The sequence below is a fragment of the Ammospiza caudacuta genome, chromosome 4 (genome assembly GCF_027887145.1).
Source record: "Ammospiza caudacuta isolate bAmmCau1 chromosome 4, bAmmCau1.pri, whole genome shotgun sequence".
NCBI lineage: Eukaryota > Metazoa > Chordata > Aves > Passeriformes > Passerellidae > Ammospiza > Ammospiza caudacuta.
In genome coordinates, this window is record NC_080596.1 from 6,927,387 (window position 1) to 6,953,266 (window position 25,880).

General features: G+C 38.2%; 1 protein-coding gene across 1 annotated transcript; it reads right to left on the reverse strand.

The window, feature by feature from the left end:
- Window positions 1–13,725: 13,725 nt before the first annotated feature.
- RBM46 (RNA binding motif protein 46) lies at window positions 13,726–24,632 on the reverse strand. Its single transcript, XM_058803936.1, has 5 exons — window positions 24,471–24,632; window positions 20,411–20,878; window positions 18,454–19,236; window positions 15,770–15,829; window positions 13,726–14,412 (listed from the first exon to the last, which is right to left on the reverse strand). Exons 1-5 carry the CDS (start codon window positions 24,619–24,621, stop codon window positions 14,387–14,389), a joined length of 1,488 nt encoding a protein of 495 aa, XP_058659919.1. The 5' UTR covers window positions 24,622–24,632; the 3' UTR covers window positions 13,726–14,386.
- Window positions 24,633–25,880: the final 1,248 nt, after the last annotated feature.

Consider the following 25,880-nt stretch of genomic DNA (forward strand, 5'->3'; position numbering starts at 1 on the left):
TAGCATCCTTAGAGCTTTGTGGTCTTCCTAAAAAGAGAAACCTCTACCGTGGCAGCTCTCTGGTGCCGCTTGTTTAAAAAAAGCAAAGAGCTGCTAAATCAAGTCAAAAATATTTTAACTGTCGCATTTTATCTCCATAGTAAGAGATTGAAAGTTTCCTTGAGATACAAACCAATAATGATCTATACAGTACTTAACTAGGTATCTAATAAAAGATATAATTATGTTTGTTAGATTGAGTCTTTTGTTAGCATGTCCCACATCATGCTGGGATGTGATCAGGCACGATATCAGGAGATGTGAAAAACCCAGAAGAAAAATATTTTTAACCTGTTTAATTCTAGTTTGCAGCTCTGCTGTTGTTCTGTGTTTAAAGCATTAAATACTTCAAAGATTTCTTTTTTTTCTGGTCATATAAAACAAATATTCTTTGGTTTAGCCTGTGAAATAAGAAAGTGGATTTCAGCTAAATGAGGACTTCCACGATCACTTGCTACAAATTTGAGTGTAGTAAATGCAATTAATATTGTGATCTGGCTCAGAAGTGACCTTTCCCAGCCCAGCACACAGGCTTGCTCTCACAAATGTATTGCTCTGAAAAGCTAATGTGTGTGCTGGACACATTAAAATGAAAAATATAAGCTGATTTCTCCTCACCCCAAGCCGTCACCAAGCTATAACAAGTTATTACAAAAAGTGGTGCAGGTCTTTGAGCCTTCAGGGTTGAGGTGTGCTGCTTGCTGGTGTGCCAGCCTGCTGCAGGGACACTCTTGCAGCTCTTTAGATTGTGTCCTCCACCGGAAAATTCCACACAAATGGCAGCACTTCCATGTTGCCAACTCAGCAGCCCTGGAGCACTTAGTCAGGAATGCAATTTATACCTTTCAGATACATTAGGAGGAGTACACAAATGCAATTTTACATGGTGTCTTGATTTTAAACATTGTGACACTCATTTTCATTCAAGCCAGATTAAGATTAAAGCAAACAAATATTTTACATATGAAGCTCAGAGTTTACAGAGGTTTTGGAAGATGCAGGACAGAAAGGAAACTGCATGCAGTCAAGATGTCACATGAGAAAAACTTTAAAGGTTTCTCTTCCCACAGCCCAGTGAAAAGCAGACTTACTCCACATGCATTGCCAGGACTCCTGTTGTACTGGACATCCTTTGTCCTTGAGAAGCAACCTTGGGAGGTGTCTCCAATGGGGGGCAAAGGGGTGCCTGATGGTTTTCCTTCCTGTGGCTTGAACTGAAGGGCAGGATGCAAGGATATCCCTCAATCTCACACCTTTCACAAATGTTTTCTTTCCAAACTTTGTTACCCTCTGGAAATGCTGGTGATGCTGGTCATGACCAGCCACTGCCATCCTCCATCTGGATAACCAATGGATTTTGATTGGCTTTTCTTCTGTGCTTGGTTTTTCTTCTGTGCGACCTCATTCAAGTTAGATGGGAGCTCTGGAGATCTGTAATTCAGCCTTTGCTCCAACATGACCAACATTTAAGTCAAATCAGGCACTTAGGATCTTGTCCAGGGGAGTTTTGAGTACCTGCAAGGATAGATTTGACATGTTCCCCAGGCATCCTTTTGCATCCTTAACTGTCTTCCCTGGAGGGGAGGGGAAAGAAAGGTTAGTTGGAATTTCCTTAGTGCCTACACATCACCATTGCTTCTTGTGTTTTCCCTGTGCACCTTTGAGAAGGACCTGCCTGTCTCCTGTCCAGCCTTCTCCATCCCAGTGCTGGTGGCAGCCCCTCCCCAGCTCCTGCCTCAGGCTCAGCATTCCCAGCTCCCTCTGTGGCTCCTCGTGCCCGGAGTGCTCCAGCACTCGCCCATCACAGGAGCTCCCCTCTGAGCTCCCTCTCTCCTCTGCACACACAGACATGCTGCAGCTACCCAGCAGGGCAGCTGGTCTCCAGGTTTTTGTGGAATCCTCTCCCCTACATGCTGAATCCCTTTTTGCATGAGCCACATTTTCCTCAGTCACACCCTGCATGGGTAGGCAAGATCAGTGCCTGCATCTTGCTGAGGGTGGCACTTGACAGTAGAGAAGTACTTCAGAGTGATACTGGGGTAATTTGGGGTGAATGAGCTCCTCCATCTTCTTGTTGGCATTCTATGTGTAAATAATATACATTTGACCTACCATTCTTCTAAACACTGGTTTGATGATGTTCCCTCAGCACCTCCAAAGGCTGTGATTTAATGTAGCCAACATTTGACAAGTTATTGCTGAAGATGCATACTCTTTATACTTTTACTTATTGTTTTACTATTTAGTTCTGAACTCAGGGTGACTACTGACAAAAATAGCACTACTTTTAAATGCTCTCCAGTAGGCTTCTCCTATTTTATTTTTTTCCATAGGAAGTTTAAAACAGTTGCTTGTTTCCTTTTTGGTCGGGGGCAAAAAAAAAAAAAAACACCAAAGAGCATATTTCTAACCCAATACCTCATCAAAAATATTAATAATAAAATGTCAGCATTGAAATACCAGCTCACTGAAGTCAATGGCAGCAATTTTCTTGCTGAACTTTTTTACACTCCTTTTCCACTAAAGGAAGGGGGCTGAATAAGACAGAAATGTGAGTATGTTGCCTGTGGGGAATTTAGTTTAATTCAGTGAAATCCTTCCCTGTGACAGAATAATGTCTTCTCTCTTCTTTTGAACCCATTTTTTAGCCTATTTCAATTGCATATATGATCTGAGATTATGCAAGTGTGGTATCAGAGAAACACCTCCACAGTGGCAACACTTTGACTACAGGGCGCTTCCATTAATAAACTTGGCTGTCACCACTGGGGTGGTTCTATCAGGCTGGAAGTATCTTTTCCAATTCCTTTAATGAATCAGAGGGGATTGCCTGGAGGTAGAGAAATAGTTCAGGCTGGATCCTGCCACAGGAAGCAATCTTAGTCCTCTTTCCTTGTTGCTTGCACCCCATGAGTAAACTCCTCCATGGAGTAGCAGTGGCTGTCTTCTGCCACAACTGGATGGCCTTCAAGCCTGAGGAGAGCAGGCTGTGGACTGGGGAAAGGAAAAGAGGCAGGGGTGGGCTTTGCCCCTCAGAGTACAACAGCTTGGATAAGTCTTTGGTAACCTATTTAGAGCAGACTACACTTGTAGAAAGGGAGGTAAATTATTAAGGGCACAGAGCTATGACTCGCCAATACTACTTACATCTAAAGGCTGAATTTGCAGCATCTGTGCTAAAACTTATCAATCAAACCCTTTTGGCTTGGGTAAATACTCCTGATGAAATCTGGGGGGCAAGAGGCACAGGAGATGGTGCTCATGCTGCAGAGTTATCCTTTGGGAGCTGCTTCCTGCCCCTGACCAGAATAAGCTGGCACTTTGAGCACAATGGTGTCCTGCCCAGCACCCAGGGTGTGCCTCATTTTTCACATCCCAGGCTACTGCAAAATTACAGGTCATCTGTCTGGGTCAATTAAGTCTGATATTTAGAAGGTTGATAGGTTTATTTTTTTGCTTTGTTTTGTTTTCTTGGTCAGATGAATCTTTTAGCCAAAGAGATAGAATTACTACTTTTCACATTAATCTTTTAAAAGTTTATTTTCTGTGCCTATGTGTTGAGACCTCAGTTCAAAGCAACAGCAGTGTAATAAGTTGTTCCTGCTGGAGAGAAGCCAGGGCAGTTATTCAAAATGTAGTGAGAACTGATAGAATTTGGCTGCCTTAGTGCCTTGAAAGGCAGTCTTAATTTCTTTTAAAATTGAAAGCTAACCAAATCCCTACCTTTTGAGCATTCATTTTGCAGTTGTGAGGTTTTCCATATTTATTGTCCCTTGGGCTCTCACTAAGGCAGGTATTTCCATGGAGCTGCCTTTGGCTGCCTTGGAGACCTGGCAATGGCAGCATCCCCAGGCCCTTCTCTGTGCCCTGGGTTTCACTTGTGTAAGGACATTGCTGGAACTGTTCTTTCCCTTGGCCTTTTCTAGTAAACTCATCTTCAACAGAAAAAAAAAAAAATTAAAATGGTAAAAAATCTTCAAGCAAAGCCTTGTTTCTTTGCCCTTTGCCTGGATATTTCAGGGTATGGAAATGTAAGCATACATCTGAGGTTTATTAGGTGTGCGCATTTTTCAAAACCAGATGTTATTTTAAACATTTGACATTGAGTTTTGGCTTGGGAGGTGTTCTACTGCATGCAGGCTCTGGTCCATCACAGATGAACAAAGCCATGGCAGACTTGAGACTGATTCTGTCATCCTTTAGGGTTAGTGAATGATAGGCATTGAAACCTGATTCAAAACTTGCTAAAACTGATTAATTAGTTGTAGAACAGAGTCTTTGTCCAGTGAAAACCTATTCTGAAATGTTATCCATGTCTTTGATTATTGTCAAAGTAATCAAAGTGTCTTTGATTACTTTGACAAAAAAAAAAAAAAATGAAACATGAGCTTATATTCCCATGAGTCTGTTTCTTGAAAGCCTCTAAAATTCTTCCTTTAGTATCAGGTATTGCAAAGTTGGAGAGAAAAGTAGCCAGCATTAAAAAAATAGACATCTTTCATTTCATAAAGCTGTATGTTAATTGAAAAATCAGAGCTTTCATCATCTCCCTAATTTAAATTACCATTTGTCATCCTGTCAGCATTGGCTGATATGAGCAATGGCTGTTACATATTGCTCTGGCTGCTACCTTGCAGGTACAAGGATTCATTATGGTTCCATATTTCACCTCTCACATAACTGCTGCTTTTAGTCCTGCCACTGAGCTCAGCTACCTTCAAAGCCTACCTTGAGCTACTGACTTTTTGCCATTATTTCCATCAGGATTTTTTAAAATAGGAATAGTGTGGTCATATCAGAAATTCAGTTTAATGGTAACAAGGTTTTGAAAGCTATGCTGATGGAAAAAACTAAAAGATGGGCTTTTCCCCTCTCAAGCTTGCACACACATTCTCAGCTGAGGTCTGACATGCTTTTTCAGCACATGGTGTGAAACTTCTAGTTCCAAAAAAAAAAAAATCCAGTAGAAATTTCTGGAAGAACCTAACACAGAAGTCATGAGCAAGCCTGTTTTCTAGGGGTTTTTTTCCCCTATGTTATAGGCTAATTGCTCAAGACTTTAGGACATGATTCAGATGGGACTTTAGAACTGGCTTTCATGTTTGGATGGGATATGTAAGAAATCAAAATCTTCATTTTGTGCTCCAAAATTTTGATGTGTATCTACTGGAAAAGACACTTTACCTCTTACTAAATTAATGCTTAGGCAAACATTCATGCTTAGCTTTCAAAATCTTTTCTCTAGTCCCTCTAGAACTACCACTCCTTTTACACTTTTCTCCAAGCTATTTATGAATGTCTTTGTTTTGGATTATTTTTCCTCAGAGGTAACATTTTCATATTTTCAGGCCAAGGCATCATGTTACTGTCTGTCTTGCAACCTTCAATTTTTCTCATTGATGACTGGAACATTTCCAGGTTGAGGACATTTTGTAGCCCTAATAATGCCTTTATTTTATCATTTAGGACAGGAATTTAGATGTGTGTTACAAATAAATAAATGTACCAAATATTTACTTCTGCTTTGGGTTGGTGCTTGCTTTAAATCTTGATTGTTTGCAGCCCTTTTGGTTCTCCACTGCCTAGCAGAACAATTACAGAGGCTAATCTACCTCGAGGGGCTGGCAAGGGCTTTGCTGGCCCTCTGTTATCTCTTTCAGCAGGGGATCTGGAATTATCCCAACTCCTAGACACCCTGTTTTTCCTGCAGTCAGATACTTGAAACCTCTCTCTGAACTCCGTGGTGCATCACAGACTGTGCTTAACCAGATCTGGGTAGTCCAATGCCTCTGGGCATCAGGAACCATCAGGCATGTCCAAGAGTACTAGAAGCTAAAAAAGAATGAAAATGCAGAGGCAAAACCAAGCATGTTTTAGTGCGTATTGAATTCTCAATTTGTACATTAGACATAAAATCTAGCTCTGACTGACTGGACATAATGCAGGAATGGGTGTGAAATAGCTCAGAGATAGAGTGTTGCTGCTCTCACCTGGGCTGAGCAAGAGACCAGCAGAGGCATTTACACTGTGCCAGGGACAGCGCAGGCAGGTGAAGCTCTGCAGGATGGAAGGGAAGCCTGCAATGAAGGAAAGGAAATCACCACCAAGCTTTCCCTCTTCCATAACCAGGAAAGATCTTGCCCTACTCTCCTAGCCCTGCATCTGCTTTTGAAAAACTTCAATTGACTATCACTTAGAGGTTGATTTTATAGGAATAAAGTTCAGAATATAAACCTAAATGGCAACTTCTTTCTGTTACAAATTCTTTAAAGCCTGACAGTCCTTCATCAAGTTGGTTCTTTGGAGAGGGATTTCTGTTGTGCAGCAAGAGCTTTTTATTGAGAGCAGCTAACCTGAACATTATGGAAAACGAGGTGTGTCCTGGGTTAGGGAATGCAGCCTGGGACTGATTGCAGTGAACTGGACTTGCATGGTCTGTGTCTTTCTGCTTGAAATCTCATTTCAGAAAGCTGTTCTTCACTTTGGGGATTTTTACCCAATATACCTCTGCCACTTGGAGACCAATTTAATCATGAACTTTCATATACTTCCTCTATACCTTGATTCTAACTTCTTGCAATCCCCTACTTCATTTTCAGTAGAGACTTTGGCTGCCTTTGACCTGAATTTGTGTTTTACATTCCTCCATCCACTCCTTGTATCTTCCAGAACTGTCCAGATAATGAGCACTGAAAGTTCATCAGGTGCTTAATCAATTGTGTTAGCACACTTAAAATAATTCTACAGACACTGTACTACCACAGTACCTGTTTATAACATACACTAATACAAAATATATGCAAAGATCACATGGGACCATTTTTCCACTTGCCAAAGACTTACAGAAGTGGGAGATGCATTAAGCTCTCCATTTGTAAAGCAACATCTGTAAGAGATTATTCACCATGAGAACTAGATTACATCCGATATTTTGCAGAAATTTGTAATGTAAGCTTCCAACAGCACTCTGTTGCAGACTCTCAAGGATATGAGAAAACATAACAAGCAGCAGGCACAGCAGAACTGGCAGGAGCCCATGTGCTAGTGATGCAGAATTCATATTCAAAGATATTCTGGTACCTTATCTCAAAAGCACTCTTAAAGATGGACATAGTCTGTTTGAATTAGTCTGAGAGAATATTTAGATATGAAACAGTGTAACTAAGAGATGTTGACACTGGTTTAAGTAAAAGAATCAGAATAAATATGCTTGAGGACTGTGCTGGGGTTTCCTTTTCTTTTTAAAGAAAAAAACAATGTCAGTAGACAAGGGAAAACTATCAAATAGTTTTCACTTAAATACAGTAGTAGACTGAAGCCTGTTGTGAAAGGGTAATCAAGGATCAAGGTCAGGCTGGATGGAGGGGCTGAGAAACCTGATCTAATTGAAGATGCTCCTGCTCATTGCAGGGCAGGGTGGACTAGATGACCTTTGAAAGGTCCCTTCTGACCCAAAGCATTCAATGAATCTATGACACAGAAAAATATCTGAGGGGGGAAGAAATGCCAGGAAAGGCCCACAGAATTATGAATAGCAATGAGGAAAGGAGAATTTAGAGAAAGCTGATCAGAAAGGCAGTTTGGGGTTCAGCCTGCTGAACTGTCTTGGTAATTAGGCCAAAAAGAGAAAACGTGCAATATAGTGAAAAAGCTGATCATAGTTCAATTTCAGAAGCTGTAATATATCCAAGTCTTATCTACACTTAGATTGTTTAGGTAGGCTATTCTCATTTATAGTCAAACATCTGCTTTATCCCAGCATTATGAATCCTAATAATCCAACAGGTTTTCAAATGTTATGAAATAGTTATCCATGTAATGCAATGAAAAAGGCCTAGTGGTACTCTAGATTTTTATCCCTACTTTTCTCATATTCTCTGCAATTCCCCCTCATTCAACAGTAATTATTTTTTTAAATTAACTGTTAAACTACCCAAGAATATGAGTAAACTTTAATTAAAGTGGAATTTTAAAAATGTTTCCCAAAAATAATTCATAACATTTTTAATACCATTCTGACATGAAGTGTCCTTGAGTTACATTGGTTGTCCTCCTCAGGCTACTAGTATGTATATTTTTCCTTGATTTGATGCCTCCCCTATCTCTTCAGATCCCTGTTTGACAAACAGTACACTAGGATGTTAATACACAAAAAAGAAATCTTTTGAGCCTGGCAAACAAAAAGGTTTTTAAATTACTGATGGTTAGCTTTTAATAATGAAATAATGAGGCTGTTAAAACCTTGTGGGATGTCTGATTAGGTTGTCCTCTGTACTGAAGGCTTTCACTATCCAGAATTGTCTGACATCTCCCTGTCTCAGTGGGTTCCTGAAAACTTAAAGAATAGCTTAAAGAAAATGAAATCATACCTCATACAGGAGAGTGACTTCTTTTCATTACAAAACGGTGGTATATCAAGCAGTTGAAATGGATTTAACAAGCTCAAATTCAGCATGAAATGGAACAACATACTTTTCTGGCAAAGAATTCTAGGGTAGGACAGCAAAATTCAGCAGACTATTGCAGCAAAAATCTGCTGCTAGCCTTACACCAGCCCTAAAAGCAGCCATGCCTGCTTGATTTTATCAGGTTTTATAATATGGGTGAAGAAAACTGGAAGCTGAGCTTTGAGAAGGCTGCAGCACTAACCCATCAGCCAGCTGTGTACAGAGGCATTTGAGGGTTCCTAAATGCCTGCCCTAACTGGCACAGCATGCACGGTACCTCCCTCACCCCCTGGCATTAGAAGAGCCTAAATAAGAATTGTTTGCACAAATGACAATATCTGAACTCTTAAAGAATTCCTCTTCTGCATTAGGATGAAAATATTTAATATTCTTAGATTTTTTTTAATACACTAATTTGTCCAGATGACTTTCTCAGGCAGCCAGGCATTTTGTCCTGTGAGAATGCCTGTATCCACACTCATCCTGAACCCTCCAGTGAGAGCACCTGGCTGCATTCCTCTCAGAAACCTGAGACCAGCGTTCCCACCAGCAGCTCAGCCCCTGAGGTCTGGTAAATTGGAGGCCACATCCCTCCTTCAGGTGAGAGAAATCAAGATAAGGGGAGCAAGCTCTGCTAACACCCAGCTCTCACCAGGACCAGTTTATGAACTCTGCTGCACAGGTTCACCAGGGCTAAATAGATTTGAACTCTGCTCCACGGCTTGCTGGAGTACCCCTATAGCGCTATTAAGTTATTCACTAGTTACTTATCTAATATTTAAGAGCCACATGTAGTGGTGAAAAGGAAAGCAGGAAAATACAGCTGATAGCTATTACCAATATGTAGAGCCAGGTGTACTTACAGGTGGTTTAGAAAATTTCTTAAGCTCAAAGCCAGAGTGCACATTAAGAGCTTAGGAAATACCCTCTGAAGGCTGGAGAAATCAAGTATTTTTGCAGTAAAATAGTGTGCCTGTTTAAGTTAGAACACCCTGATCCAATTTATATTGCAAGATTCAACTCCTTGTGGACTTTGACGCCTTTCTGGAAGCTGTGCTTTCATCGGCCGTTACTGAGCTTGCTCCCCGGCTGGATGTGAAATGGGATGGTGTGTTTGGAGTGCTGGACAAACTGGGCGGTGTGACTGCTTCCTCTGGCCTCATTCTACTGCTTCCATAGCTTAAATTCTTGACTACAATGAATGGATAAAATAAGTATGATTTCATGGTAGCTGAAAACTGTACAGATTTTTTAAGGAAAAATATGTAGTGAAAGTTTCATCAAAATAGATGATGCCTTAAAGAATGTTCAGGTAGTTTTCTCTCATGAACACTGCTTTAGATAGCCAAGGTGAGCTTTTTCAGGATGTGGGGGTTGCCTTTTTTACATTTTTGTCTACTTTAAAGAAAAAAACAAACCCTTTCATCAGTGCTCCTATGATCATTGTTTTCACCCTAAGACTTTGAAAGATGCTCACCACCCCTCCTTACAAGGCTAATGCTACAAAACAGCTGTTAAACATTTTCTGACCTACCTCTATCTCTGGCTTAAAAACCTCACATTAAAAACCAAACATTTTGGATTCCATGAAGAATATGACCATCCATTTTCTTCAAGAGTTACCTGGAATTTGGCCCTTAGACCTTTTTGTATGGTCCTCCAAACCTGCTGTCATCCTGTAGAGATCCTGAGATGGTTTGCTGTTTTTTACTTGTGCCCAAGGTCTTCTTTGCTATCAAAGTTTCTGAAGCATCTCCTCCTCAGTCAGAATTAATTCCTGGAAGATTGATTGTGATAACTTCCTGCCCTCAGCCCAGATACACTTTCCCAAGAGATGCTATTCTTCCTTAATTATACTGAAATTGCCAATGTTAAATTAGGTACATACAAACAACAGAATGTCTGAATCCACCCTCCTACTCTTGTGTTTCCTAGGAATGTGCTGCAAATACTAATACCTGCTAAAAGTTATTGGGAAATGTCTTCACCTCCCTTGCTGTCAAAGCTGTAGAGCAGAGACAGAGAGGCCTGGCCACTGCAGGGACCAGTATTTGCATGAATTTTGTTTCATACACTAGTGAATACTTCCCTCTGCAGGAAGCTTTAAGCTGATAGCAGCCACAGTCTCTGGCAGTGTAGAAAAATATGCTCGAAGCCTGAAACAGGATCTTATAGAAGATATTTGTGTTCTTATATTCTTGAAATTTCACCCACCTTCATGCAATACCTAAGATTTTCTCTTCATTCCCATGAGCAGCTACTCGTATTCTAGAATCCTAAAAATTCGACCTTGTTTGACAGTTGTTGCATTGTTAAATGCTTCTCCATGGTAGTTGTGCAGCATCTGTATTTTTGGAAAAGGCTTGTCCCATCTGGGTCATTCCTGATAGCAGGTGCCATCCCACTGGCCTGAGCACTTCTTTCATGGCAGCGTGGGCATGGCTCCTGAGGTTAAGGGTTACTGATGCTCTCTTTGATTAAGCCATTCACTCTTTCTGTCTCTTAAATCTGCCACAAACAACTTGGAATGACTTCTAGCCATGGGGCTCCTTGTCAGTATGGTGAACAAGTGGCTGGCAGAGAAAGGAGCTCTCAATGGCTGCTTTAAGCCTTCCCTTTGCCTGGCTGTTTGGGGCCTGCCCAGGCTCTAAATGCAGGAAAGCTGTGTTTGAGACTGCTGGATCATTACCTGTTTTCTTTCCTTTCATCTAGGTTGGACACTAAACAGTGTGAAGAGATGATAAACTGATCATTCTTTGTTATACATGGCAACTGCTGTCAAGAAGTTTGCTGAAAGAGAGGACTTAGAACAACTGACTTCTTGGGGATTGCTTTTACCTCAAGAGTGTGCATTAACCCAGTATCTTCCAGGTGACTTGCTCTTTAATGCCGTTTCATATTTAACATTTTTTAATTTCCATTAATTTACTAACTCTTGTTGATTGTTATATAGGACGCTAACTTTGGTTCCCCCATCCCAAACAAGGTAGTAATAATATTAGAGGGAGGAGGAAAAAAAAAGGCAAATAGATGAAAATGGTAACTGTAAGAATAATGATCTCCTTTTCTTATTTAGGGCAAGTTTTTGATGCAATGGGTGTAGCTCAAAGTAACAGAAATTTGCTTCACCAAAGTCAGTGACCTCTACTTTCAAAGAGGGGCTTTTAGTTTCTACACCAGTTACGGAACAGGGTCATACATCAATTTACTTTTTACATTATACAAAAGTATGTTAAAAAAAAAAAAAAAGGCAACACTGTGTTCTGTCACAACCTTTTTAGAAGAAATACATGGTGGTTTATTTTCCAAAGGTTAATAAGCTCCAGTGAGATTTTTATAAGCATGAAAAATATGTTTTTTGCACACTGATTAGAGATTTCTAATGATGTGTTCTATATAAACTTCAAAAAGCCTGAATTACAGCAACTGTGTGCTACTGCTGCTTCAGCTGCTCATTCCTTTCACCACTGTTCTTAGCTGTACAACAAAGACAAATTCTGCCTGAGGGTTGTATTTGGCTGGCATCAACCTAGCACTCACTACACTCAAATACTTGATAATGGTTTAGTACTCACATATGTTGGCAATATTGAAAAGAGTTGCCACAATAAATGCTCGTGTTAATAATAATGGATGGGATTTGCTAGTTTGTAGCAAAACTGGGGGGGGGGGGGGGTTTGCCTCAGTTGGAAATCTGATCAAGAAGGGTGTTACACACCTGAAAAATGCAATCCCCTGGCTTTCTACAGTACTGGGCACACCTCCTTTTGTTCACTGAGGAGACACTTTTGTTTGCATCTCTCCTTCTGGTATTCACTGGTATTATGCAATTTTTGTGCACCTTGGGCCACAGCTCCCTTCATTAGCTAACAATAACAATTTTACCTTGGTTTGCTGGGTCCAGATTTCCATTAGAAAACCAAAAACCTAAGTCTTCATCAAGACACTTGAAAAATAAAAGGAAGCTTATTTCAGCAGTCTGTAGACTAGAATTCTCAGGCTACCAGGAAAATACTTTTAAATTACCCACCCTGTATCTTACCAGCCTTATACTGTGTAATTCTATCTCAAACTGATTTTTCTCTTAGGCCTTAGGAACCACTTCGTTTTAAACACGGATTAAACAAGTTCCCTGTTGCCTTTCCTCATGAGTCTTTAGGAAATCCTAACCTGTTAACAACGTTCACATGCGATAAAAGCTAATCAACTAACTTGCCTTCCAACAATTACTTTTCTTTTCTAAGTCCTCACTCAGCCCCTTTATCACCCTTTCTTTTGTTCAGGAAAGCACTGGAGCTCTGGCCAAAGGTTGTTATTACAGAAAGCAAAGTGAATCCTGCAAAGTAAGTTTGTGAAAGTACCATGTGTAAAATAATAATTTATTTTTCTTTTACACACACCAAGTATGAACAGCATAAATTTAATATAAATGTTAATTCGCATACAGAAGTCAAACACATTATTTCAACATTAGAAATTGCAACATGTAAAAGAATTATTAGGTAGCTAATATCAAATGCAAATGAAATGAAACTGCTGTAACTGCATCTAAATTAACAGCAAAAAGGACAATTTAATATGGTGATGAAATACACTGAACCAAAATACATAGTGGACCACAACAGTTGATTGCTTTTAAGAAAAATTATTCAACTTGAAATCTTTCCATTGCATTGTTTTCTGTCTACATAATATTCCTTTCTGACAAACAATTTTCAGATACAACAGCTCACAAACAATACTTGCAGAGGTGAGGCCCTTAGACATTTTAACCACCTGGTCCATTCCTTGTCAATGAACTGAAACTAGGTATAAAATTCCAAAAATAAGAATGGTCTATAGTATTAGTTTCAGATTGTTAAGAAGGTTAAAAAAAAGGTTGGTTTATTTTGTCATTCAATAAATAAAGCATTTGACTGAGAAATGCCAAATAGTCACAATAAAAATAAAGATGGCTCACTCAAAATGAATTACATATATCTGATTTTAAAAATCAAAAACTATTTTCAGTTTAATGCTGAACAATGTTTTTTAAGAAGAACACGGCCTGATTAGAAAGTGAGCAAGCTGCTGTTCCACATGGCTACCACAGGCAAGCACAGGTGCTGGTTTCAAGGGACAGCCTGGATCAAAGTAAGGCCTTTGTGAATATGAAAGCACACGTTTGTCCCAACAGGGAGGTGCTAACAACAGGAAACACAACCTAGTGAGCTGTACATAAAAGCACATGTAATCTCTATCTGTCAAGATTTTTTTTTTGCCCGTTTTTGTCTCCAAGAATTAACTAAGGTATTGAACCTTAGTGCTACAACTACAGCAATGTAGCCTGATGGTACAGTCATGTAAAGTCCTTCAAAATACCAGTTTTCCATCAATGTACTGCTAGAGCAGATGCAAAAATTTTATTAGACATGTTCTTCCTATCAAATTTTGCATCAATGGAAGCAAACTTGCAGATGGTGTTTAAGTCTCATATTATGCAGGTTTATGATTGCTAGAATGGTGTTGTTTTGTTGGTGGGATTTTTTAAGATTTGCTTAAGATTTATTACATACAATAGAAGCTGAAAAAATTCTGTGTGAAAATACAAGAATAGGAATTGTGGCAAATTGTTTCAACACTAAATATAAATTACTGCTGTATAGGCTATTACAGGTAATAAAAATCTTTAAAACAAATTATATTTCAAAACCCAAATTTAATCAAACTAACCAAAACAATTTAACATTCAATTTCACTAATCTTTAAATTGAAATGCTTAATACACATGCTTTGAAGAATTATTCATCAATAAACATGGAATGTGAATTTCCAGTAATTATGTATCAGTGGGGTGTTCTTTTTCTTTTCATTACAAGATCCAAAGCAATAAATTCCAAACTCCTCTTCTTCAGGGATATTCAAACCAAGTAGGGTGTACAGTTGGCTGTGGAAAGAGAGGGGAGGGGGGGAAAGTGACTTTGATTTCAGCAAACATATTGCATTATCAGTTTCAAGATAGACTTAATAGTGAAGATAAAGGTACAACAAAAGCATTCAGAGTCTTATACCAATGCTGTGCTCTTCCCTTTCCTCTGCAGCACTAACACTAACTCAAAATAATTAAGAAACTGTTTAGTCAAACGCTCAAAGGGTTTTTTTTCCTGAGAGCTTTATAGTTTTAAGAGACCCCATTCTTCAGGACTGAATGCATTTTCTCACCATATACACACACACAGACACTTTTAAGTGAACTAAAATAATAACCCTTTGTTTCACCTTCAGCGAGTGCAAAATATTAACGCAGACAAGTGCAGATTCGGTCATTGTTCTGAGCTATATTAGCTACATACATGATACATGCCATAGCAGCTGTCATTCATATTGCATATTTACCATATTTAGGTGAGAGTCTACACTCAGCTAAGCACCAAGTTCTGCCTGATGTACTCTGCACAGACAAAACCCAAATTCACTGTGATCATCAGTGGAGTAGAAGAAAACATGTTAATTATATCCTGTTTTGAAGTGACTGACTCTACGGAAGGCAGGTAAGTTATTTTACAGATAAAGTCAGTCCAACATTGTTGTGTCTGTCCAACTTATTCTTTTCCAAGTTCTCTTACACAGACCAAGATTTCCAAAATCTGTGTTCCCTGCCTGTTAGCAGCAGCCGAAAAATAACTGAACCTTTGGGAAATGTTTTGTGTGCCTGGGATTAGAAACTTCCAGCAGTAAAGTTAACACACATCCATTAATCCACATTAAATGGATTGAATGCCATTTTCAAACTGCCTTGTAAGCTTTCAAAAACCATTCTCACAGCACTCCAAAAAAAAAAAAAAAATAGGGAGGTCTCAGAAGTGACAGATATACATACTTAAATTCATCCACAATAGCATATTCAAAAAAAAGTCAGAGGAGACAATAGTCTCTTTTACATGAAACTGTGTACCACTTTTGTACATAAACTTATGTACCACTTTTGTTCATAAATTTAAACTCAAGCTGGAAAGGCAAATAATTAAGAAATGACTGAAAAAATAACTCAAGAGTCATTTTAGGAATAAAAGCCATAACCTTCTTTGTGCTGCACAACCAACAAGACCACCAGACTGTGTGATCCATCAGCAGGTATAGGAGAGGTATGGTCTCCTTTGGAAAAAGCAACAGAGAATCTCTGCAAGCCACTTTAGAGCTGTGTCTGTGAGGAAAGTACAACTTCTCTAACAAATCGTGCAGCTAAGACAATGTCTCTCAGAGGGTAAAAAGCCACAATGAACAATCCTGAGAGGTTTACTCACCTTTACTATCCCACCATGCTGCATTCAGGGACAGCAATGTTATATATGCTTGCTCAGGGGCTGTAAGAAAAACCATTATGTGTAAGTCATCTGATAAACATTTCAGACTTCTAAATTCACACTGTTAAAAAATTTCTTATACTACATTCTGAGCTTTTCTAAAGATCACAAAAAACTTCCAAACCGTGAATTACCACTTATCATCTGTATTTGTTAAACAAAGCCAGCAACTTCTGTATTCTTTCCAAACATCCTACCATTTGTGGCTGTTGATTGTTCCCTGACAGCACAGTTTTCTGCTGTCAGGGAACAATCATGTTTTCTAAAAACTATCTTTTTCAAAATATTCGGGTGACACCAAGTGGTTAAGTAGTTGTAGTGCTGTCTGCTCAGGTCTGCTGTGTACCAGTACTATATAATACTTGGTAAAAATCAAGTATTCTGTAATGTGTGAAAGGAAATACAGAAATACATACCACAAAAAGAAAAATTTTAAAAAGCCAGAATGCCTTGAGATTATTAATCAAAGCAGCCCTTTCTCATTTACTTACCTTAGAACATCTATATTCTTTAAAAAGAAAAGTAAGAGCAAAACCCAACCTCCTGTACACATCATCAAAAATTAAGTGGCCAAAAATTTAGGCTCCTGTAAGAGAAGTTACTTACCAAAAAGAATTAGCCCCCTATATCATCTTTGTACACTCATGTTTATAGTAAGTTGCTTCCAAGAAACACACCTAGACTTTTCTCAAATCACTGCTAGTTATCAAAAAAACTCACCCCAGACAAAACCCCCAAACCCCAAAGAAAAGCCACAATCCATACATCCATCAGCAGCGTCATTCAACACCTCCATGAGAAGGACTCTGTCACATCTAGCAAACCATCTTTACCTGCAGATATTCTTTCAAAACAGAATATATATTGAACTGGAACAGAGACAACTTCTTTAGATTAGATTGGGAAAGGAAATTGCACTTTTAGACTCCCTAAGGCTATGTTACAGCATCACAACAATGCCAAATTAAAAAGGGTTTTTTTTACATCAACATGAAAGATGTGTATCTTTCAAAAGTCAGCTTTGTACACATTTGCAACAAATCAGGGCTCTGCATACTCTTTGCAGGCCCCAAATCCTCACAAACCAGAATGCACAGAGGCCATCAAAAGAAAAAAAAAGTGTTATTCAAAGATAACATGACAGCACTACTAGCACTAGGCCATTAGGCAGACAGCTGTAAAAAGCAAACCTGGTATTTGGGAATTCTGCTCAATACAAACTCACATTAACTGTGATTGTATGGCACAATCAAGTGCTAAAAAGCTTTAGAATTCTATTAATTTAAATCCACCTTAAAACATTTTCCCTACAGTTATAATTTGTAATTATAACTGAGCAGATAAAAATCTCAACACATACTTTCTTCATTTTTTTTAAATGGTCTCCATCAGGATTTGCCCACAGCTGTGAATAATCACTCCTAATCTAACTTTAATTGTTCCCTTGATTCTTTCCCACAGAAGTACAGGAGAGAAAATAAGGTAATGAAAGAAGCAAACTGGGCAGGTACATATGGTCAAGAACAAAACCTGCAACTGTCCTTATTCTTCTTTTAAGAAGAGCCTCACATCACTATTTTGTGTTTAGTACCCTTTTTATCTTTGTGTTTAGGATTACATGGGTTATAAAGGTGTGGCCCTAAATTTCCTAGCTAGAAAAATATGGAAACAGACACTCAACTAATCAAATGCTGTATGTACAAAACCTGACACAGATACTTAGTCATTTATTATTCAAAGTCACTTTGGCCATCTGAAAGCATCACCTTCTAGAGGTGTCCCAATAATGTAAACCAACTGCTGCTGAAGTGGACACAATGTATAAGGCTTTGTGCTTCAGAGCTTCTTCTTCCTCTAAGACCTTTTGGCCACACCAAATCCAAAACCAAGGAGAAGAAAGAATGTAAGCAAGAAGAAAAACCTTGTTTACATTTTAGTCATGCATTGCCAAAAAAAAAGGCATCACAGCCAAGCCTGAAATAAGTCTGCTATGAACTCATCCAAAGGAGCAAAGGAGAAACCTCACCACAGCCTACATACATCTCAAGAGACTTGAAGAACAAGTGTTAAGTAGCAGTATGAGGAAGAGAAGAATGGTAACACTATTTTAACAGCGTACTGCAATCACTTTTCCAATTCACCAAAATTAGAGCAGGTGAGGGAAAAAACCCAACCAAAGGAAAAAAAATCCCACCTCCCTGCCCAATTTTATAATAGAAAACCTTTCCTTTTCTAGTAGTTGCATTCTGATTTTTTAAATATGCAACACATATAAATGAAGATGCTAGAACACAGACTTTCAAAAAAATTTTCAGCACTGTAATCATCTCACAGATGACCTTAAACCTAAGTTACTTACATGTCATCTAATTCTTCCTTATACATCATTCCAGTAGATGAATGTAAGCAAAAATTAGCTTGGCATTGGACTGTTTAGATACTTTGAGTGTTTTCTCAGTGCTCTCATCTAATGGTCCAGACTCAACTGACACAAGAACCAAGCCTTCTGCAGACTACTTTATACAAAACACACATGTGCACCAAGATATGTATGCCAAGAACCATTTAAAAGTAACTTTTCTAGCTCCGGTTCTTCATATATAATCAAAAATATTTATGCTTACCTAGATGTAAAAGTGTGAACTGTGCTGCCAATTCCTTTGCATCTTCTACTGTTGTACAGAGTTTTTCTGGCATGAAATAACTCTGGGAATCGTCTGCAATACTAGAAATGAGCACCTTGTACACCAAGAGTATTTTCCCATCCTGACTTGTGGTTGAATACAAGCAATATTCTGGTGGTGCCCAGCTATTTTTATGGCAAAAATAATCCAGATGCATTACTGCAGAACTGAAGTGACTCAGCTTTAAAGAATACATGCTAATTGGAGTAAGCTTTATTCCCGGAAAAATGGGATATGTACTTCTTTCAACTTCAGGAGGGCTTGGACTGTGCTGACCATTCAGACGAACTGAAAGACTTGCTGGTTTCCCCAAGGATTTTTGAGTACCATCTTCTTTGTTAGGAAACCCTAAGAGGTTTTCAGAGCTGGGACTTATCTGACCATTAAAATGCTGCTTCCAAGAACTTTCTTTGTTAACTGGCTTTGCCAGGGTTACCTCAATGCTAGCTCCATCAATGCACTTTCCATTCATTATAGACATAGCAGCAACTGCATCTTCACGGTGGAAAAAATGAACAAAAGCATAGTCCCTCAACTTCTTCACACGTTCAACTACTCCTGGCTTGAACTTGTTGAATTCAGCTTTGATCTTGTCCTCTGTAGTAGATATCATTAGATTTCTCACATACAAGACTTTGACTCTCTGCATAGTTTCTTCATCAACTACTTTCTCAGGATCTGCCCAGTCTACTTGAATAGTATGACCCCAGGGCTGGAATGTTCCTACAGCAAAGAAGCATTATATAAATGAGAAACATGCAAAGGAAAGCAGAATCATTCTTATCACCTATCTCTACAAAAAGAAAACATGATGCATACCACTGGAAACTGGGTTTTGTTGCCTATATCTACTAAATTTATCTGAAATTGTTAAAGTAAATGAGACTCTGCAAAAATGACAAGTGCTCTGTTACTTTGGGTTCATTAAACACCATAAGGTGTCAAAACAAAGACTTTGTGACATGCACATAGAGACACACAAAAGGAGACCAAAAGTAACGGATTTAAAAAGCTACTAAACACAGCCTCTTCAATAAAACTACCAGTTTAAAAAGCATGGGCAACACTTGGAAATAGTAATGTAAATGTACAGCTTCAGCACAACCCTTACTCTATGTTGCAGCAGATGCCAGAAAACTAAAAGAAAATAAACCAAATATGCTTTGTTACTCATGTCAGCCCATCATTTCGTGTATCATAGTGGTTTATTTCTCCATTCAGTGATCTGGAGGTATTTCACCCACCACTTTGCAGATAGATAGATACATTAAACATACCAATTACATGTTGAATATATTCCATATTATTACAAGTATTATATAGTATTAGGATACTTGTAATATATTTGATATTTTGTATATTGTATATACTTTTGCATATTTATTTTCTCTCTTTTTCTGTCAAAATTATTTTCTAGTAAAATACTAAAGACCTACCTTTTTTAAAATATGAAACATTCATGTATTTCATAGTGATGAAAAAAACATTACTCATGACAACCCACAGAAAATATGAGGCACATTCAAGGCATTATCCTTTCTGAGCTCACTTTTAAGAGAATTTGAATGCAGAGCCTTGTGCATGTAAATGAAAACTGAATGTGTGCCCATGCAAACACATACTGGCATAAACACCTAAATTACATTAAACTGATGTCTATTTTTTAATTGTCAGAACTACCTAAATTATAGCTTCTTTAAAAAAAAAAGCTTAAAAAACCCCACAACTACAAAACATAAAAAATAAACTCATCCTTAGCCGAAAAGCAATACTGCAGTTTTGTAACTCTCAAAACACCTTACAGAATGGAAAACAGATATGATCCACCATGTCATCCCCCCCAATGTGGAAATAGATACTCTCCATAAAAACTCAGTTTAATTGCAAACAGATTTACCTGGGATTAGTCGTCTTCTAGCCATTGCAGCTGCTCTGTGAGATTCATATTCTACAAAGGCAAAGCCACGATTTTTAGTTTTGTCAGTGGCATTTGGATAAACAATGACATCCACCACTCCTTCTGTAACTTTTTTCATTTCATTCAGTATTTCTTCTTTCTTCTTATCTTTAGGGATTGCTCCAATAAACAGTCTGCAGTTGTCCAAGCTTACGCAGACACCGATAAACTTCCCTGGACGAATTTCATAATTGTTAAGAATCTTGATGGCCAGCTGAGCTTCCTCCTTAGTGGTGTACATGACAAAAGCATAGCCTCGGTTCTCCCCACTGAATTCCATCATCAGTCTGAGCTCATAGATCTTCCCAGCTCTCTCAAAAACAGGAACCAGCTCATCTTCATACATATCACGCGGAATCTTACCCACAAAAACTTCACAGCCACGAGGTGGTGGAGGACCTTCCCAACCTTAAAATAAATTGTCCAACAGCAACCTTAGTACAAATGTACATTTCCCCCATATCCACTTTGAATGTGGGAGTTATTTATTTTTGGTCTCAGCAGAAAACCAGCACATTCTATTATGTCTTATTTATTTTATGTTTCAATTTTTAAAAATGAGAGAAACCCAAAGTTTGCATTTCTTTAAATTCCATCTTCTAGGCTTTTTTCCAATGTAATCTGTATGACAACACACTGAACGTGTTTATCAAAAACACTGACAGGTTTACCGAGAATCTCTACTTCAATAATTTTATGCCCCTTACACTTTTATTTCAGTTATTAATAAAACTGATATAACTAAGAAAGATACCTAGGTAAGAACTTCAGTTTTATTTTCTACTACAATGCCTTAAAGTTACAAAATGTTTCTCTGCACTTCTTGCCCCATATTTTTATAAATTTTACTAAGGTCCCCATAGCAGCACTTTTTTTTCCTCCTTGACATCATTCAAAAACTCCAAACATTTTTCTCCCACTTTCATTCATCCAATAAAATGAGACTCCCTAAGAAAAGCAGGATACAGAGCCAAACTTTCTGCAACAGCCAAAAATATGGAACACTTTTACTCTAGAAACAGACCACAGTTTTCACAGGCAGTAGTGGATGATAGGAAAAAAAGAAGCAAAAAAAAATTTCCACAGAACAAGTCAGTCTCTGGTTGACACCCAAAAGCTGCAGAACATCTGTGCTTCTCTCCTTAAGCCAAGGACATTAAAATATTCTTTCATATCTCTGCCATACATACTGAAAGATATGCTCAAGAGATAATGTAAAGGTGTATTTATGCATTTAATATTATGGAGTTATGGTCTTCAAACGCAGCACTCCATTTTTCCAAAATAATAATAAAAAATTTAAAACGTTTGTTTGGCTTTGTTTCTTTTTTTTAAATTAGACATACAACTCTGGTAGAAGGTTCAAAGGCAGACACTCAAATCATGACTAAAAGCTTTTTCTAAAAGTTTGGTGAGGAAGGTTTTCTACAGGAGAAAAAGCAAGGAGTACAAAGAGGGTGGAAAAAACTGTACTAGTGTGAAATGACAAAGCATAATGAGGCAAGGTGAAAAAATAATTACTCTCGACAAGTTAAGACAAGAAGATAATTAAATAATGTACTTTGGTTTGAAGTTCAGAATAAATTCATATTTAGATTATTTTGTAATTAACACTTTTTCCTTAATGTATTGTCAGAGAGTCTGTAATTTACTTTTGAAAAAAATTAACAGAATTGAAAGATTTTTGCCTTCTCACAAAATCATTTTGCATCTATAAACCGTACAGAAAGAACTACATGGCACACAGGGAAGCTCCCAAGGCATCAGAACTGACATGCATTTTGGAGTCACACTCCATGACCTACCTAGGAAAAAGCCTGGCTCTGTTCCTCACAGCATTCCAGATTTTTATCATTTTCACCTTTATAAATATCTCTGACCACCTGAGCTGAGGTCTGACTGGACATGGCAGCTAACACCATTTGCAGGCCAGTACTGCCATCACTCACATCGTGCCAGTCCCTTCCCACATAAAAACAACAACTGTACAACATTTAGGAGCTCCATGACAATGGCAACTGCACACCCCAGTAGAGCAAAAACTGTGCAGGAGTAATGAAATTAAATAACAATCTATTTATTTATTAACTAGATAAACTTTTACCATCCTTCTCAGCCCAGTAACTGATTGAACAGTGATTCTCAATAAGCAAAAGCCACTTACCACACAAAAATCCCCCTTTCATTTTAAAGCTGCATACTAACCCAGCAGTACAGCACATTACTGCCAACTGGAATTAGCCTCTGACTCCTGACTTAAAAAAACTGGTCTGTGCCACAGCTGCCGTGAGGGACATGTACTTAGCAGAGCACACATGGAAAGTCGGTCAAAAGCATTCCCACAAGTAGCTGACAGAGCTTCCTTGACCAGGTACTTGATTCACTGCTGGACAAGAGAAAATGGGACTCCTATTTTTGCAGCAGCTCAATCAACATTAGACCTAATCCTCCTACTGTTAGTGTCCATGTCATCTTAAACTTCCATGTAATTCTAATGACTCACATGCCTAATGACATCACTGGGTCCACTGCTTAGATGGCAGCAGACATAAAACTATGAAAATTCACTTTCAGCTTTTTTTTTTTAAACACTGTACAGAGACATTTTTCATAAGTGGCATACACTAAAAAAAAACTGTATCAGGTAAAAACCTGTAAATTTTTAGGGCAATTTTCAGCCACATCTGCTGAGAATAGAGCTGACAGGGAGACTATCCTTTGACAGCAACACAACCTTATAGAAATCACATCCTAAACAAGGAAAATTCATACTGAAACCCTTCATTTATAAAGGTACTGCCATTTTCTACAAGCCATCTCAAACATCTAAGCCTCACCTGGCCCACAGCTATTTATAGTAACTCAGAGTAATTGCCCACTTAAAAAAAAATGCATTTTCGATGTCCTATGAAAATACATGAAGATTTGAAGAAAAGATATATGCCTATATATGCCTAACATCAATGACTGATGGAAGAGCTACCTTGTCAAACCCATCTAGTTTCAGAATATATTAATAAAATTAACTTTGCTAAACAAACACACTGAATACTGTCTAATGCTCTAATTAAAAGACATTATTAAGTAAAAGATGTATAATAATTTAAGAACAGGCTGAAGTTAGTGATGTCCTGCAGTTCTTTTTCCAGTGCCATTTTCAAGAGTTTCACAGGGCTTCCTTTTGCTATTTTATATAGGCTTAGTAAAAGTACAGACAAAATGTAAAACAGAAAAACCCAGAGAAATAATTTTGAATTAATTTCCAATTTTAATGCAGCTCTAACTTAAACTCCATACAGCAATGAGTAAATAAAGTCCATGCTTATGAGCATAACTTATAAAGACCACAAGTGAGAATGAACTGAAAGAGCAGCACAAAAATTTTCCTTCTTTCTGCTTATCTAAGTGCATAATCTGATTCAGAAAGAAGAGTTATTGTATTCCATATCATACAACCAGGCTTAGTAGCAAAATTCTTGTACACTGCTGATGTCAGCAACACTGGAAAAATTATTCAAAATAAAAGAAATATTTTATCATCATCTCTGAAACAAAATGAGTTAATCTTCACTGGTGCTCTCTCAGAGAACAAAAGTTAAAAAAAAATGCTTTGGCCAATGCAAGTGGTGAGGTGTAAGAGAAGACAATAAGTAGGTTAGGCCTCTGTCACCAACTTGTTTTTCCCTTCTATGTCCCTAAATGTTTCGAAGCATGTTCTCAGTCATATGGAACACACTTGGCTTTGTGAACTCTACATCTGTTGTGCTACCTGCCAATTTAAGGTAGTTTTAAAGGTGTGCTTTTTAAGTCCACCAAAAGCAAATGTTCCACACAGTCTAGCTCAAGAGATCTTAAATTGTTGAAAATTGTAAAACACACCAGGACCCTTCCGATACGTTTTGAGTTTCTTAGACTGCTTCCTTAAGCTTCTACCACTGGTCACTGTCAAGACACACAACATGAGGCTCCACCAATCTTCAGTCTCAAAAGAAGTGCTTACCTGGTGGAGGACCACCGAATTTTCTTTGCCCATTTTGCTGAACCATGCTGTATCCAGTCTTCTCCATGAGGGCAAGTAAAGCTGCCCCATTTTGAGCACCGCTTCGGATCTTGCCACATCCATTTGCTGCAGCTTTACTCTCCTCATGCATATCTGCAACAGCTTCAACAGAATAGCACAAATATTCCAATTCAGCAAATGCTAAGTGGTTATGTGCATACAGAAGCTACCAAAATACAGAAAACCACTCATGCTATACTTGCCTATTCACTGTAACTTTGTTTAGCATGAAGCTTCAATCCTACACCCAGCCACTATCTCCTGGGTACTTGCTTTCAGCTCATTGTTCTGTAGCTGGGATAATCTGGAACTTTACCCAGCGACAGAAATATGTCATGTAATCGATTATTACACGATCTGTGCTCAAACTCTCTTAAGTGCTATCACAGCTAGCACAACATAAGTAGCACAACTATTTTTAAGAACGCTGCCCTTCAAGTAGAAGAATGAATTCTTTCATAAAATACGTCATCACAGTTGTATAAGGAACCAAAAAGCTACTCAAGGTGACAAGTTCCAGTTTCTTATTATAAGAATTCTTATTACAAGAATGCCAACTATTTCAAAATTGTATTTTAGTATTGATACACTGGAGGAACGCCTCAAATCCATGCCAAGTCACTATAAAGAAGTAAAAGAATTCATGAACATAAATAATTCTGTTAATACCAATATATAATAAAATTAGGCAGAACAGTTTGGCAAAACTAAAGATTTGAAATAATCCTGCCTCTGGAATCACTGTTCTCATGACTTTATCCATTTTCACAATTTCAAAAACTAAACCTTATCAATATGGCTGCTGCTGCCCTATGTCCTATTTCTCTGGCATGCCAAGATCTCACCCAACACCTTTAGGTTTCTGTCACCCAAGTGATGAAAACAATCACACCACTTGGCAATTACCAATTTTACTAGTCAAGCCAATAAAAAAATCTCAAGTCAGATGTTTCTTTCATTGCCTCTTTTAACTTCTTATTTACTCTTTTCCCAAAACTGTCTGCCCTAAGGTCTGCTTAGGCAAGCAATCTTTTTCATCACTTCAATCCTTTGTCCAAATGCAATTTCCAAGTGCTACGCCACTTCTCGAAAAATGCTGCCCAAAACATCATCACCAGAAAAATAAAGGTTCCACTGTCTGTTCTTCAGTGCCCCTTACACTTTCAGCTTTCTTCATCTGCAGGCTCAGACTCCAAAAGACAATGTCCTGAGACATCAGCAGTTTAGATTTTATAAGAAAAAAATTTAAAAACAGCTTAAAGCTCACACAAACATTTTTTAACAACCCAGTACTATTTGCTCAACAAAACTGAAGTTTTTAAATATATTGTAGACCAAATTTATGGAGTG